Genomic DNA, 16,404 nt, shown 5'->3' with positions numbered 1-16,404 from the left:
TTCTCTCCAGTTGTTCAGTTTCATGTATATCTACTGAAGGCAGGAACATCACTGAAACAGTTTTCCTTAGTTACTGGAAGATTTTATTTTTCTGGCATTTTTTTCATTAGAATCACTACCTTCCTTGCTGACAATGTTGGTTGACAATGATCTCAGAAAATCAGAGAGAGGTTTAATAAAAAAAAAAAAATAAAGGGATGATATCATAAGAATGACTAATGCTGAACTTCAGTTCATACTTCCATGTTTCTGTGAAATAGGTTGGTGGTAACCAGCAGGATGAGATACTGCCTGAGCCAGGTGCTTGAAAGTATCCTACATATACTTGTTGCAAAATCCTTTCAACTAAGAAATCAAAGGAAATTTTTTTAAGCAGAAAAAATATAGAAGAGAAAATGAAATGGAAAAATTGATCCAACTTCAAAGAATAGTCATGAAAAATGCATTTTTCAATCAGTTTTGTTGGGGAAGATTATAGTAAAGGGGGAAGAAAATCCTAACGTGAAAAATGAGCACTAGGTATTTAAAACAAATTCCCTTGAAGTTCTTCTGTAAATGAATGAGCCCATGATCTGTGGCAAGGGTGAAAGAAGTAGCACTCTTAACAATTACCTCACTCTTTTCTTTCCATTAAGGATGTAGCAGTTCATGTTTTTGAACACAGCAGGCATTTTGATATCTGAAAACCAATGGCTCTAAGTATAGCTTGCCAGTTTTCTGATTCTCCCTGCTTCATGTGCTACCTTTCACGCCTCAGTTGTTTCTAATTAGTCTTTGGACAAAATATCCTGCTTGATACCTATTAAGCATGGTTGTTTTTTGATAATTGAAATGAATTTTATTATTCTGTTAAAGATATGAAGGGAAATTTTGGCTTCTGTGGAGTGAATGGGAATTTTGCCACTAACATCAACACAGCCAAGATTTCACTCATGAGCTGATAAAACAGTTGAGACTATAATTTTTTTTTTTCTGGTTCAGTTAAGAGCTCCGTACAGGGATAACAGAAAAAAATAATAACTTAGTAGGACTGAAAAAGTCTTCATGTATAGGCAGTAAAAGTTGGTTCCATAATTCAATTATGTGAATCACAGAATTTCCAAACAGCAAAAGACACGCCCTACACCCCCACCCCCAAATTTCCCATCAATAATAAAGAGCTATTTCTTTTCTCACTGAATAAAAAATAAATCTCAAATAATGCTAAGAAATATGTGGAAATGTTCTGAAAATATTCCCATTGCTCAATTTAGTGAGAAAGACAAGATTTATAAACCCAGTAATCAATAAAATTGAATAGGTTAAAAAAATACTTCCTCAGTGCAAATATTTCATTATTTTTGCTGTTTGAATAAAATCAGAAAATTATGAAAAAAGTTTTAACTCAGCAAATCTTGTTCTGAACAACTACACTATAAATAGATATTTGGTGTCTGATAAATACACTATATTTAAATAAAAGTAATGGTTTAGGTTCTGATTTAGGGCAAATTTTTCCACTAATCTGTTAAAATATCAGAGAATGACTTCAGCAAAGGTTACATGCAAGCTCCATATATATCTGAAAAGAGAAAATTAAATGTGCCTAGAAAAGCAACTTCTGCAAAGAACAAGCAGCCAGGTCAGCATGCATGGTGCACTGCAAGTTTTGTTCTCTTTGACAAATTCTAACATGGTAACAAAGGCCTTTCATTTTCCTCCCAGCCAGAATGATGAAGTGTCTGATACTGGTCCGTATTGGCCTGTTTTAAAAAGGAGCTACCAACAGTGGAAATTACAACAGTATTATCACAGTAGGAGCAGATAAAGTTGGCTGATGGTAGCACATGAGGTGCTGTGTGTCATCACAATGCTGTATATCACTGCAATTGTATCACTGAATGAAAGAAACATTTCTCACAGCAGTCACAGCCTGAAAGACCTTTAAGTCAAGGGATGAGATTGATTTACCTTTCTTCTCCCCCTCCTTTTTCACTGCAGCTGAAATAGAAACAAAAATACTGTGTTTTCAAAATTGAAGTTAATAGCAGTATCAGCAAAAATAATTCAAACACCTATATGAGCCTTTTGTGAACATATCTCAAACCACACATATGTTATGCCATAAAGGAATAAATTTCTTTGCCAGATGAAGAAACTGAAGTATTTCCTCACAGACACCCAGCTCTGCTATTGATGAGAGCAAATTCCAGCTCTCTACATTCTCACACATAACTTTAGTTATGGTCATCCTTCCTCCCAGACACTGATAATGGGAAAGAGTCATAGAGTGAATATTTCAAAATTAACAATGAAGGAGAAGGATAGACTGAAATGGCAAGGCATTAAGGGGTAAGAGGAGCACAGTGAAAGGTTATGAAACATAGTCAGTTTAAGAGAAATATGTCTTTTTTTGCTATTAGAAATTGTATTCTTAAAGATATGTATAAAATAAGAAGTAAAAAACTGACTGATGCTTCTAAGCCTCTGCCTAGCATTAGTATTTACAAGACCTGATTATCCAGCCCACCTCTAAATCCCATAGCATGGGTTTTGTGTGAAGGAAAATGGGAAAGAGACTGGAAGAAAACTGATACTTTAAAAATTAAACCAAATTTAAAAACCTTGGAATTAGTTTCTCAATGGAAGCTGTACTGTGTGCCCAATATTCAGACTCTGAAGACAGAATAAAAGTCCCTTAAAACTCAGCCCACTATTCCAATAAAACATTGCATACATCTACAATGGGTATTGTGAAATCATAACAAAATATTACTAAAAGCGATGAGTGGCTAAAATGAGAGTTACCTGTATTTACAGATAACTGCTGCAACTCTGATGGAGATGAGCCAAGCTCATACTTAAATCCATTCAAAATCCATGCACTACCCATTCCCCAGACTACATTTATAGAACTGAAACTTCTAAAAATGTAGTTAGAGACGTCACTTTATTTTGAAACATGACTGTTAGAAGTGGTCTCAGTAAGTCTCTGCCTTAGGCTAGCAGTTGCAGGCAAAAGAAGAGAGAGGAATTAAGATTCAGAGATCTTACTACCCAGAAAAGTGTGTTCAGCATCAGGCTGCCAGTATGAATGGATCTGATGTGGCACTGGAACTGGAAATGAAACAAGCAGAAATATAACTCTGCCCTTCACTGGGTAATGTGTCCTGGTACAGGACAGAAATCAAGGGTCATGAGGTCAGAGACACCCCCTAGTAGTTTCAGATGTTTGCATTTTGAGTTTGGGTGCTGATCTCTGTCTCTTCAGTGTTCTGGAAATGAGAAATCATTTTACTTCAAACTGTTTGTACATTTGGATAGAGCAGACCAAGAAGGAAACAGTTAAACCCTGAATTACTAAAATGCTATTTATCAATGGCCTGTAGCAAAAATATTCTGATTTCAAAGATTTTTCATGTTTTCTACCACCAAGTCTCCTTGGAGAATTAGATAAATTTCAAGCATCCCAAGAATGTGCCCAGCAGCAAAAAAAGAAAAAAAGGTTTCATGACCAGAATCGGTGAAAAACTGACACAAGTTTTCCAGGATCTAGTACTCTTTGCAATCACTTCAGTTTTCTAGTTAATGTGTGCATCAAAGCTGTATTTGATTTGCTGGTGATAAAAAGCCAGATTACCTGCTGAATAATACATGGTAGCTAGGGAGGCAAGGACATGAAATACAGTAGAATGATGAACTAGAAAATGTGATGCTCCCATATAGGAGATGATCTTAGCCATGTGCTTTTTTACCTTGGTTATTTGCAGAAAGAAGAAATTCTTAAGTCAGTTTGTTTTACTCTGTACTGATGAGACTTGTCTTGTGGTTCTTGAATTAGAAATTTGTATACAAAAAGCTATTCAAAAGGACTATATTAGCAGCCTTAAATCACAGTCTGTCTTTTCTAGGCCTATGCAAATCCAATCATACTTTTTCAGTTAATATAGATAATATCCAAAGCAAAATATATTTTTCAATAATATACATACCATATTCTGGCATTAAAAATACAGATTGACACTATTCCAGAAACGAGAAATGAGCATTGTCATATTTTAGGTTTTGTGAATAGGTTAAAAAAATAATTACAAGCCATGGAAGACCTTGTTCAAATCTTTTTTATGTAGGGTGGGGAAATAAAGGTAAATTTCCAGTCGAGGAAAGGTCAAAAAACTGTGGCAATGTAGTAAGAATTTTCAAGGAGGAAAAGAAAAGTAAATTCAGGTTTAGGATTGCTCTATTGTTTTGGACTTTTATCAGAAACTTGAACCTGGATCACCAGCAGTCCTTTAATCTCATACATGATGGTGCTTTCAAAGGACATTTTTCTGAGCTGTTGAGCAAACACAAATCTTTCCAAAATCGTAAAGATGTCTTGAAAACAGCAAAAATCTTGAAAACACTGGTTCCCACTCAACTGTAGTCCTTTCTATGTAGATTCATGACCTAGCAGTAGCCAGAAACAAATATTTAGTCTGAATACTGTCATAGAAGTGACTTCTTCTACAAGTTCTCCCTTTTTCTTATAAGAAGCAATTTGTTTCCATCCTGAAATATGAAGTTTAACTTTATTTCTAAATTTGCAATAATTAATTATGAAAACTACATTTCCTTAAAGATATCCAGTTCCTCTGTGTCATTTCTAAAGAGCCCTTGACTTAGATTTGTGATTTTCAGTCTTATCATGATCATACTAATTAATCCCAAAGAGAATCTTGAATCTTTCCTATTTCACTTTATATGAGACTTTTGTTGCTTTTTCCTGGCCCACTCCAGTGCCACATTATCACATAAGGGTTTTGTATACAACGCTCTAGACAAGATGCAGCTTTGATTTATGCAATAGCTTTAGAACATTACATGCATTTTTCCTAATGCATTTGCATACGGAAGAAAGTTCTTCGCTGACTTGTCTGCAGCAATACTTAAGTACTTTCCTGAATTTACATGGTTAATTTAGAGATAAATCCTTCTTTAATACTTTCCCTCCACTACATATTGCCTTCTATTTATTGACACTAAATTTTCTTTGCCATCGTTCTGTCTGCTCACCTTGTAAATTCAATGTATCACAGCCCCTTCTACCTGAATTATTTAACTGATTTTGTCATCCAAAACTTTCATTACATTGCTATTCCTCTCCTATTCTCTTAATTAAGGGACATAGCATGAGTCCAGACATGGAATCATAAGCAATTATTCTGTAAACAAGCTGCAAGATGAAAATTAATCAATTGCTCTCTTCTTCCTAACCAAATTTATTTTCTTTAATACTGTAGGTCTTAGGCAACAGCTACTTGGCCTCTGCAGTAATTCTTACACTGAAACTTTCTGAAGGTCTATTTAAACCATTAAATAGATGCTGTGCTTATTACATTATTAATATATTGAAAACCCTTATTACTAAGATAGAGTTTCCATTTCTAGATATGATGTAGGCTGGAACTCTGTTTTTCCAGATATTTGGTTTTGTTCTGAATTTAACTATGAATTCACCAAATTTCTGACAGATTTTTAAATTTACGAATAACCCTGGAGTAATTTAAGTGTATTTACCCTGACACAGTAACTGTTTTGTCTGAAAGTGACCGAAGTTTTGACTAAGTTCTTATATTTATTTTCTTTATAAACATGTAAGCTATGGTGAAACAAGATCAAATGGAAACTCATCCCATGTGTCAGGTACTCTATGATAACTGTTCATATGCATGCTGTTATGCTGAAGTGAAAACCACCTCATGTAGACAGCTACAGCAAAGCATCTGGCATTCACTGAGTTGATACTGTCTTTGCCCATCTCACCATAAATTGTCCATCTGTTCATAGCTTGAGAAGAAGGTAGTGTTTTAAAATATTTAAGAACCATATAAAGTGATATTTCTCTCTCAGACCTTTTTAGCAGATATTTTTGCTTTCTCTTTCAGTTTTTTTGAATTCAGAATTTCTTTTATCCATGTCAAGTGAAATCTTAATCATGTTAAGAAACCACAGTTAAAAGAACCAGTATAGTGAGCATCAGAGAGGAGAATTTAGCCTTTAAATTGGCTGAAGCATTTGTTATTTAGAATGATTCTCATTCAGTAGCATGAAAAACCTTTCCTGCCCTTTTCCTCCTCTGGTCCAGATTTTAATGAACAGATTTGGAGAAATAACCTCTTATTCAATTATATTCATGCATGTTATCATTAGTGGGCAAGAATGATGTTACAGTTGAACTCCCTTATAACCTGCCTATCCCCTTTGCCTTAATTTGTAAGACATAGCTGCTGACCTACTACAAGAAAAATTATTCACTAGATAACCCCCAAGAAGTTTACAGTGTTTTTCTCTTTATTGCCAGCAATGCCTTAATGAGAACACAAAGACATTGCCTAGAAGAGAAGTGTGCAAATTCTACATTGAATTATCAGTGTTCACACTGTATGGATTATTAACCCTATGCCCTGGATCCGGCTGTGACAGGGCTGATTTTTACAGTTGCCAGAAGGGAGCATAGCCAGGACTCAGAAGTAGTTCTATACCACCTCATGTCATTTTCTGGGGATGGAGGTAGAGATGGATCCCAGCTTGGGTAGGCGGCAGAGGGAGAGGTTGATTATTTCCTGGGGTTTCCGCAGGGAGCACTCATACATGAATTGCTTGCTTTTCTTCTTGTACAGTCTGCCATTAATACCATTGATGTTATTGTTCATTGTGTTATTTCATTGTTGTTTCCAGCAAATTGTTCTTATTTCAACCCATCATCTGTAACTTTTGGGTCTCTAATTCTCCTCTCCAGCATGCTACAGTGGGGGAGTGAGGCGAAAGTGAGTGAGCAGTGCATTCCAGTGGGAACACTAAACTGGGGAATACCTTTCCTAAACCACAACAGTCCTCTCTCTGTAAAGTCACTTGGTAGAGGTGGCAAGAGTGCGGTAATGTTCCTGAGCAAGTTCCCTTTAACTGTGTGTGGAGCCTGGTCTGGTGCAACTGGGGACATAGATCCAGAGGGACTGGGACACACTTGAGAGGTGAGCTTGTGTGAACCTCATGAAGTTCAACAAAGCCAAGTGCAATATCCTGCACATGGACTGGGGCAATCCCAAGCACAAATAAAGGCTGGGGAGAGAATGGATTGAGAACAGTCCAAAGGAGAAAGATTTGGGGATGTTGGTGGACAAGAAGCTCAACAGGACCCAGCAATGTGCACTCGCAGCCCAGGAAGCCAGCCATGTTCTGGGCTGCATCAAAAGCACTTGGGCCAGCAGGGCAAGGGAGGAGATTCTGTGCTACTCTGCTCTGGTGGTCAGACCCCTCCTAGAGTACTGTGTGCAGTTCTGGGGCCCACAACTTGAGAAGGACATGAAGAGTTCCAGTGAATCTAAAGGAGTCCATGAATATGATTAGAAGGCTGGAGTACACGTGCTATGTAGACAAGCTGAGAGAGTTGGGTTTGTTTGGCCTGGAAAAGAGAATGTTTTGGGGAGACCCTATGGTGGCCTCCCAATAGCTGAAGGGAGCCCACAAGAAAGATGGAGAAACACTCTTTACAAGAACATGTAGTGAATAAACAAGGGGGAAGGACTTCAATCTGAAAGGGAGTAGGTTTAGATAAGGTATTAGGAAGGTTTTTTTTTACTGTGAGGGTGGTGAGGCTCTGGAATAAGTTGCCCAGAGAAATTGTGGATGACCCATCCCTGGAAGTGTTCAAAGTCAGGTTGGATGGGGCTTTAAGAAACTTGGTCATGTTTGATGTGTCCCTGCCCATTCCAGGGAGGGTAGAACTAGATGACCCCTCCTAATCTAAACTATTCTATGAATCTATGAGAAATTGGCAATAAAACAGAATAAACCTGGTTCTGTCAGCTTATGAGAAGCACATTGTCCCAGTCAGAGAGAATCCTTGTTTCTGATCTAAAATAATATATGAAACTATAATATTGTGCATCAAGAATTTTAATTTGTTGCATAAACATGCAAAAATAAAAAGTTAGAGTCATTTCTGGGTCCCTCACTTCAAGGAGGATACCAGAGTGCTGGAGTGTGTCCAGAGAAGGGCAACGAAGCTGGTGAAGGGTCTGGAGGACAAGTCCTATGAGGAGTGGCTAAGGGAGCTGGGGTTGTTTAGCCTGGAGAAAAGGAGACTAAGGAGAGACCTTACTGCTCCCTACAACTGCCTGAAAGGAGGTTGTAATGAGGTGGGGGGTTGGTCTCTTCTCCCAGGCAACCAGTGACAGGAGAAGAGGACATAGCCTCAAGCTGTCACTGGGGGACGTTCAGATTGGACATCAGGAGGAATTCCTCACAGGACAGGTTACTAAGCATTAGAATGGACTTCCCAGGGCACTGGAGTCACCATCCCTGGAGGTGTTCAAGAAACAACTGGACATGGTTCTTAGTGCCATGGTCTAGTTGACAATGTGGTGTTATGTCTAAGGTTGGACTCAATAATCTTGGAGGTCTTTTCCAGCATAAACCAGTCTGTGATTTTGTGATTCAGAGGACTTTCAGGATGCTATTACGGAGTTCTGGGTGCACCAGCATGTAGCAGTCCCTAACTCCAGGGAATACCTGAAATGTCTGTAGACATACTTTCATTTACAAACCTGTTTTCACTACCAAGAGTATATTTCTACATGCATATGCAGATGTTACTTATTCAGCTTGAATATCTTCCTTAAGAAAAAGTAATAAAAAGATAAAGTATCAAGCCATGAGGACAACTTCATAGGTTGTAGTTTGCCATAAAACATACCTCATCTTTATGTAACCTACTTTTTGGAATTAAAAATTTAACTCCTTTCTTTTCTAAAATTATATTCATTCACATTATGTATGTTACATACATAACATTCTGTTATTTTTCTCTTATTTTCTAATGTCTACTGAAGAATTTTTACAGAGAAGTGTGGACTTAAAATGGAAATTTAATACCTGCTGTTATGACTCAGTCTTGGTTATATATGTGTCATTATCTTGGCCTGAATTTTAAACCTCTGGTATTTTCTTGAAGTGTTTCTTACTGACAATGTGAAACAAGGATGTTCTGTAATGGGTGGGCCATCTGAACAGACTGATATTGGAATTTTTGTATACCAAATATATCTACCTTAATTTTAGTTCTCTATTATTCAGGATTTTCTATTATAGTTCTACATTGAGCTTGTGTGAATTTGATTTTCACATTTCAGAAATGTATTTATCATAACAAAGGGGTTACACTGAGGCCACTTCTGTGACTGCAATTTACACTGGACTTGACAGATTTCTGTAAAGTAGCAAGTGCTAATCAAAACACTGCTATTTCTCAAGGCATTTTTGGTTGGCTAGTTTAACCTGAGATGTCTTCTGAGGAAGCACCCCATGTACTCTCAGTTGGCTAAAAAAAAGTGCTCATAAAGGTGACCTCCTGCTCACACTTGGTTACAGGGCAATGGCCACAAAATTTCTGGAATACTTTTCCTCAGAGAGGCTTTTCTCAAACTGTCTGCTTGGTGTATGCGACATGTCACTTATCATTGTTAAGAAAGAGAGGGTTAGTGATGCGCAGCATCCCACATGAATGCTTAAAGCCACTTTACACATTGGAGTTACACTCTTCTGACAAAATGTCAATGTCTTGTCGTGGATATTCAGTGTCACTGAGTTAGTTGTATTTGCTTTTGGAAATGTTGCACTTGTATGAATCCCAGAAGCTAAGAAATAGCATATCTGTCACAGGAAACAAAAAAGACAGAAACAACTTTTAAAAACCTGCAACCACTGAGTTGAACTCCCTTCAAAGGAAGATTGTGTAAGATTTGCTGTGTCACGAACTTTGATGACTAGCAAATTACTGAAACCTATTGTTGACACAAAAGTGGTGTCACTATGCAAGAGTATGCAACCTGAGATCGTCCCACTCAAGCTCAACTTTGCTACTCAACTTTTCTGTCGCAGTCCTGCTTCAGGGATCTTGCAGGATCTGTAGTCCTGCTCACAGGGCAGAACTAAGATACACAGTTGTCCTAATTGTGTGTCTGACAGCATCTAATCCAAATATTTTAAGTTCTTATAGAGTTATCTAGAGTCAAAGAGAAATGCTGTCTCAGGTGTGAGATATCATTTGTCCTCAGTGAGCTGTGCAAGGCATCAAGTACATTCACTGATGACATCAAAGGTTGTACACAATCCATTAGGAATAACTGAAGTGGGTGGTACTTATCTCACTTGGAAAGCTGGTAAAGGCTGTGCAAACTCAGCGCTATTAAACTCCACTAGATGATGGCATTGCTCATCCAGATATCCTGCTGTTACTATAAAACCAATCAATTCAAGTTCAGACTTCACCCAAGCTTCTTTAACAGAACAATCATAGGTGTCTCTAACGTGACCTTGTACATCAGTGGAGTTAAACTCAGCATAGTTCACACTAAACATTCAAATCTTCACTCTTGCGTTTTGACAAGCAGGAAACTATAAGACTGTAAGACAACACAACAATACAGACTTTTACATTTCTTACAGTGTTTTAATCTGTAGGTTAGAAAAGTTAGGCCATATAGAAAAAATCTGCATGACGTGAAAGTTCCTTTCCGAACATAGCATGTATTTTTTACTGCTAAAACATAAGAAAAATCTTACATATGTTCTATCAGCTACTACAGGAAGAAGACTTAATTTACTGTAAAGAAAAGTGAGATACTAGAGTTAAAAGTTCTGGGTACTAACTTTCCTTTTCAAATATACCAAGCATGAACCACTTCATGTGCAGCCAGTGAAATTCTACAGTGTTTAATTAAACATGTCCTTTCTTGAAATAATTCAGTTTTGGAACTTGACAGGAGCTGTTATTCACCAGTTGTTTCACTGTCTGATCAAACTGAGTTAATGAAGTCCTTTTTAAATACTTATTCTTTGTATAGTTGGGTGGGTGTTTGACACTTCACTGAAGCTAATTCATTAGCATTGCAATTAAAACACTTTCACAGACATGTATTTCTTCTCTACAATACTTGATCTTTTGAAGTAAATAGCATTTTATTTTCATTATTACTTAAATTTAACTAAATCAATCTTCCATCCAGAAGTACTTATGAGAAGAATTAGAGAAGAAGCTCAATGGTAAGCTCAATAGTTAAATACTTAAGGGTCTAATTAATGTTCAATTCCTCATTAGCCTAACTATGTTTCATAGACATGTTTGCAAGAACCTAGCAGGAAGACCATAGGCCTTGCTTGCCTCAAGCTTAAAATAAAAAACAAGTTCTATTAAACCAATAATCAATATGCAAAAGGCCGCCCACACTTGGAATCATAGAATTAAAGTTGTAAAACACCTTGAAGATCAAGTCCAAGTGTCAGCCTAGCACCACCACCATTTTTACTGCTAAACCATACCCTCAAATACCATATCCATAATTTTTCTTTTAATACTTCTAGGAATTATGACTCTACCACTTCTCTGGATGGCCTCTTTCAATGCTTGCCAAGTCTTTCTGTGAAGGGTTGTTGCTCCCTGTTGACTAAAGCAAACTAAATGGAATGGTATAATAATGTGTCCCTATTTTTCTACTGCCCTTGACCTTGAACTGACAATTCCGTTTGACTACTGTGACTATGACGAGGAGTTTCAGACTATTTAAGCCCTAGTTCATTTTCACAGAATCATAGAATGGTTTTTGTTGGAAGAAACCTTAAAGATAAGCTAGTTCCAACACCCCTCCCATGGCAGCAGGGACACCTTCAACTAGGCCACATTGCTCAGACCCCCAACCAATCTGGCCTCGAACATTTCCAGGGATGGATCCACAACTTCTGGGCAATCTATTCACCACCCTCACAGTAAAAAAATTCTTTCAATTTCTAATCTAAACTTAACTCTCTTTCAGTTTGAAGCCATTCCCCCTTGTCCTGTCACTGCATGCTCTTGTAAATAGTCTCACTCCATCTTCCTTGTAGGCTCCCTTCAGGTACTATAAGGCCTGCAATTAGGTCAGGCCAAAGCCATCTCTTCTCCAGGCTGAACATTCCCAGTTCTCTCAGCCTTTCCTCATAAGAGAGGTGCTCCATCCATCTGATTATCTTGGTGGCTCCCTCTGGACTTGCTCCAACAGGTCCACGTTCTTTCTCTGCTGGGGACCCCAGAGCTGGATGCGGCACTCCAGGTGTGATCTCACCAGAGCAGAGTAGAGGGAAAGAATCCCTTCCCTGTGACCTGCTGGCTGTGCTGTTTTGGATGCAGCCCAGGATACAATTGGCTTTCTTGTCTGCAAGAGTATATTGATGGCTCATTTCCAGCCTCTCATTCACCAGCAGCCCCAAGTCCATCTTGATAGGGCTGCTCTCAATAGCACTTTTTTCTGGCAGCACTTAAGCTTTTACTTTGGTTCAGAATGATACAACTGTGCAAAGTAATAGCTGATTTCTGCTATTCTGCTATACAGTGTGTGAAACAGCTGCACTTAAAAACTTGAAAATGCTGTCTTTTATAACTTTGTCAGAGAAAATATTGCCTCATTATTTCTAGTATTCCTTAGGGAAAATCTAAAAACAGGAAGCAGTATTATTCAATTATCTGAAACAGTTTTCAAAACTAACTGGAAGGTTTTAAGATTGACTACTACATTCCCATGACTCAAATGACTGTTATTAGCTAACAAGATATTACGTATTTTTATCCACGTTAAATTATTTACACATTTAACCTGAGAGATTGTTTTGTAATGAAAAAGTAGCATTTAACCCATACGCAAATAGGGTAAAAGTGAAACTAACTTTTGTTTGAATGTAGTTGATATGAATAAATAAACCTGAACATAGTTGGTTAATTATAATTACTTAAGAATGCCTAAAAATGCCTAGTATTTGAGAGATGCTATAAATTGTAATTGATTTTTATTTGATAGCTAGTGCTGATATATCAATATAAGAAGAGAGAGAAAATGCAATCAAATACTATGTAGAAGAAATAAAATGCAATCTGAAATGACTAATTTACATAGAAAAAATGAGACAAAATCAATAAAAAAAGGAAATGAGTCCTTTTGACCTTAGAGTCTATAAAATACCACTGCTACAACTTGCTTGTATATCCCCATATGCACCTGTCATTTGTTCAGCCAGATAAAAAGAATATCGCACAGCGAAGGATGCCATTCAAGGATATTTAGTAAAGTTAACCAAAGAAACTAGGATTTAATTTGTGAATCCTTACATAATGGATTTATTTTTTCAACTGAATCTTATGCTAAGGCTCAGTTCAACTTGGGATTGTTACCTTTTTCCTTAGGATTAGTTGAAGCTTTAATTTCTTTTCGTTTTGAAGAGTCTGAAAAAGAAATTAAACACAAAAATGAAAGGAGAAAGTTAGCAACACAAACATACACTGTGCTCATTAGTACTGTAACAAAAGTGCATAACAGCAGATCAACAAAATATGTAAAAGAGATGTGTTAAGAATTAGAATTTCTATTTAAGTCAATAAATGGCACAAAGGTTGAAAATAAACCAAAAATAATTCCCACTAAATTAGTTGTCAGAGTTTCTGCAGGTCAAACTATGCACTCATTCCTGTGCAGCCTATCATTTCAGCCTGTCATGTGCAGGTAGCAGCTCTGTTACTAATTCGCTCAGAACAGGCTAGCACTCCCACTGAAATATTGGCTGTGCGGGTCAGACAGCACTTAAAGAACACTACAATAAAAAGGGTTACAACTTTATTATTTCTAAATCATGTCAGACACTGCTCCTTTCAATATATCAGATCTATTAAATGAGAAGAATCTAAGTTTAGTCCCTTTTCACCAACTGCCTGTAATTCAAAATATATTGAAACTGCACTGAGATACCAGCAGAAGACTTGTTATTTTCCAGCCACATAATGATAAGACATTACCTTTTTCCTTTAAGGCTGCTGGAGGCTTCACATCTTTTCTTTTACCAGTCTCTAGAAAGAAACATTTATCACAAGTCAGGTTAGGGAAATAAGATGACACTTGAAAAGAAAGCAAGTCAAACAATTTGATATGTGAAGAGCAAAAGAGATGTGATAATTAAATGGATTTAACAGCACGGAAATAAAGAACAGGACAAAAAAACAAGGTCATCCATTCATCTTTCTAGTCTTGGATATGCAAAATAATAAGCCTTCAATATGTCATTAATTTCTTCACATTTTGAGGAAACTGTGGAGCCCTCTCTCAATCAGGCAATGAAGAATTACTTACAAACACAAAAGAAATTCTATAGAGCAGTTGGCATCAATGACTTTTTCTTTTGCTGAACCCCAATAAAAAATTAATCTATATTGATACAATTGAAATATTAGGAATACTGGTCTTGAAAGCCAGAGGCTGCTGATAAAGGTAAGTGGGAGGGGTTTTTTTTGTCAGGAGTGACAAAAGGACCAGCTACTCATTCAGGACTCCATCATTCTTTTAATATCAAAGAAACCATATGGGTATTGCCTGTGAACAGAATTTCACTTCCTGCATATATATAACCTTTTAAAATCACAGGCACACTGGCTATAAAAGAAGAGCAGTGCTCATCCTTCAAATGTACATTCATATATTTTATGTCAAAATGAATAGTCCAAGGACTTAATTGTATCTTTAATTTTTTTTCTGCAGTCTATGACAAAGTATTAAAAGAGATGAGAAAAAAACCCCTGCTATTTTAGTTCTCCCTTTCTAGTAACTGACAAGGCAGTTACCCAAGGACATAAAAACCAAGCCAACCAACCAACTAAGCCCCCCAAGAGCCCCCCAGTCCTCCAGGAGTTAGCTAAACCCAAATAAAGGAAAACTATCATCTTGTGGTGCCCGGGTGAGACACAGGAACTGACAGCAGTGGCATAGAGGAGAACTCTCAGCCACAAATGGTGTCCTGACTTCATTTCCTAGAATTTTCACAAATAATACATTCCTCACAGAAGTGTATCACTTTGCTCTATATCTATTCAGCAGCCATAAACTGGACTGCATTGAATATCTCCAGCTCCCAAAAAAATGGGACTTGGTAACAATTTGGACTTCAGGTGTGCTGTTCCAGCTCAGGAACCAGGCACAGTTCTGATAGCCTTTGCTGGTTCCTTTAAATTTTTCAGCTGTTTCAGTACTCTCCAGAGAGAGAGTGTTCAATGCACATCGCATTGCAACAAATAAGGTTTTCTCCAAATAGATGCTATCAAGCAATCCATGACCCCTGTGTGAACAGCTAGCAGTGGTCCTTCATCTGAAAAGATTAGGGGCAGAGATGTATGTGCCCATGTTGCCAACAAATTAAGAAAAAATCTTGACATATCAGTCACCATCAAACACCTTGATCCGTCAGTAGCCTCAGCCAGTTTCATTCTCAGACACCCACATTTCTGAGATATGGCCACATAGACCAGATTTAGTCTACTTCCCTTCAGTAATGTTCTCACTATGGGATTTAGACAACTCATTTTTGATAGACTAACATCCGAAAGTTGTATAAAAATAAATTCTACTGTTTCTACCAAGACGCAAATTCAAATATCCACGTTTAAAATAAGCCCAAATGATTTCTAGGGATCCTAGCGGGATCTGTACAGCACAAATATTATTAAAAACAATATCATGACTAAAATAATCTAAACAGGAACAAGGATGGGTTTGGTTTTCTGCACTACTATATTCCTACTCAAGAGCTGTTTCTAGACTGAAAAACAGTTCCGATGTTCAGATCTGTGTTTCTTAGCTTCTTCACCTACCTTTTAAGCTTTCTGGATTCTTTGGATTTTTTCCCAAAAAAAGGGAGGGAGATAATTATGTTTCTGAGACTTCGAAGACAGGAGTGCCCTTCTACACTTAAAAGAATACTCAAGAAATATTTAAAAACTAAGACTAAAAATGTGAACGTAAATGGGTTCAACCTTGACCTCTCTTTACATCCTCTCTAGTGACTATATCATATTTTTAAGGTGCAATAATAATAGTAGCAAAAGCAAAAATAGAAATTGCTGTTGATGACTGTCTCTAGAGACCTCATAGAAGAGTTGAAAGGAGATGGGGAAAATGCAAGCAATTACACAGGATTAGAAATTCTTAGGGTCTTATCCAACACTTCATGAAGACTGTTTCTGCTTTCTCTGTTTGTCTGAAGAATATATCTTTTGCCTCAGCCCTCCAGGGAATATGCATTCAGGGTCAGCAAGCAGAAGAAAAGCATACAGCGTGTTGTGTAAACAACTAATGCTTAAATATTTTTTTTCAAGCAACAGTCTCTTGACATCTTGTGCATTTATCAGGGAAATTAGGAGAAAATAGTTTTTTCCAAAGTGAGGAAATAATTTTATAGGCTTATGAATGTATGTGGTTTGAGTGAGAGAATATCACAGCCTGCAGAATGCTAAATAAACCCAGTTGCATTCCATCTGACAGGATATAACACCTAAGCATCTAGAAAAAACCATGCCATTTATTCCAAATGAAAGCA

The 16,404-nt window shown here is 37.2% G+C and overlaps 1 protein-coding gene across 8 annotated transcripts in view; it reads right to left on the bottom strand.

The window, feature by feature from the left end:
* The window catches only part of TRDN (triadin), a 227,863-nt gene that overhangs the window by 45,110 nt on the left and 166,349 nt on the right, over positions 1-16,404 (bottom strand). For all 8 annotated transcript variants that reach the window (XM_069010861.1, XM_069010857.1, XM_069010862.1 and 5 more), the window contains 3 exons: positions 13,838-13,888; positions 13,220-13,270; positions 1,951-1,980 (listed from right to left, as the gene is read on the bottom strand). In XM_069010861.1, the coding sequence (XP_068866962.1) occupies positions 1,951-1,980; positions 13,220-13,270; positions 13,838-13,888 (132 nt within the window). The remainder of the gene's footprint in view (positions 1-1,950; positions 1,981-13,219; positions 13,271-13,837; positions 13,889-16,404) is intronic.

This window comes from Aphelocoma coerulescens, chromosome 3, assembly GCF_041296385.1.
Source record: "Aphelocoma coerulescens isolate FSJ_1873_10779 chromosome 3, UR_Acoe_1.0, whole genome shotgun sequence".
NCBI classification, from domain to species: domain Eukaryota; kingdom Metazoa; phylum Chordata; class Aves; order Passeriformes; family Corvidae; genus Aphelocoma; species Aphelocoma coerulescens.
Note: the sequence above shows the minus strand (reverse complement) of the source record. Positions and strands in the feature narration are given on the sequence as shown.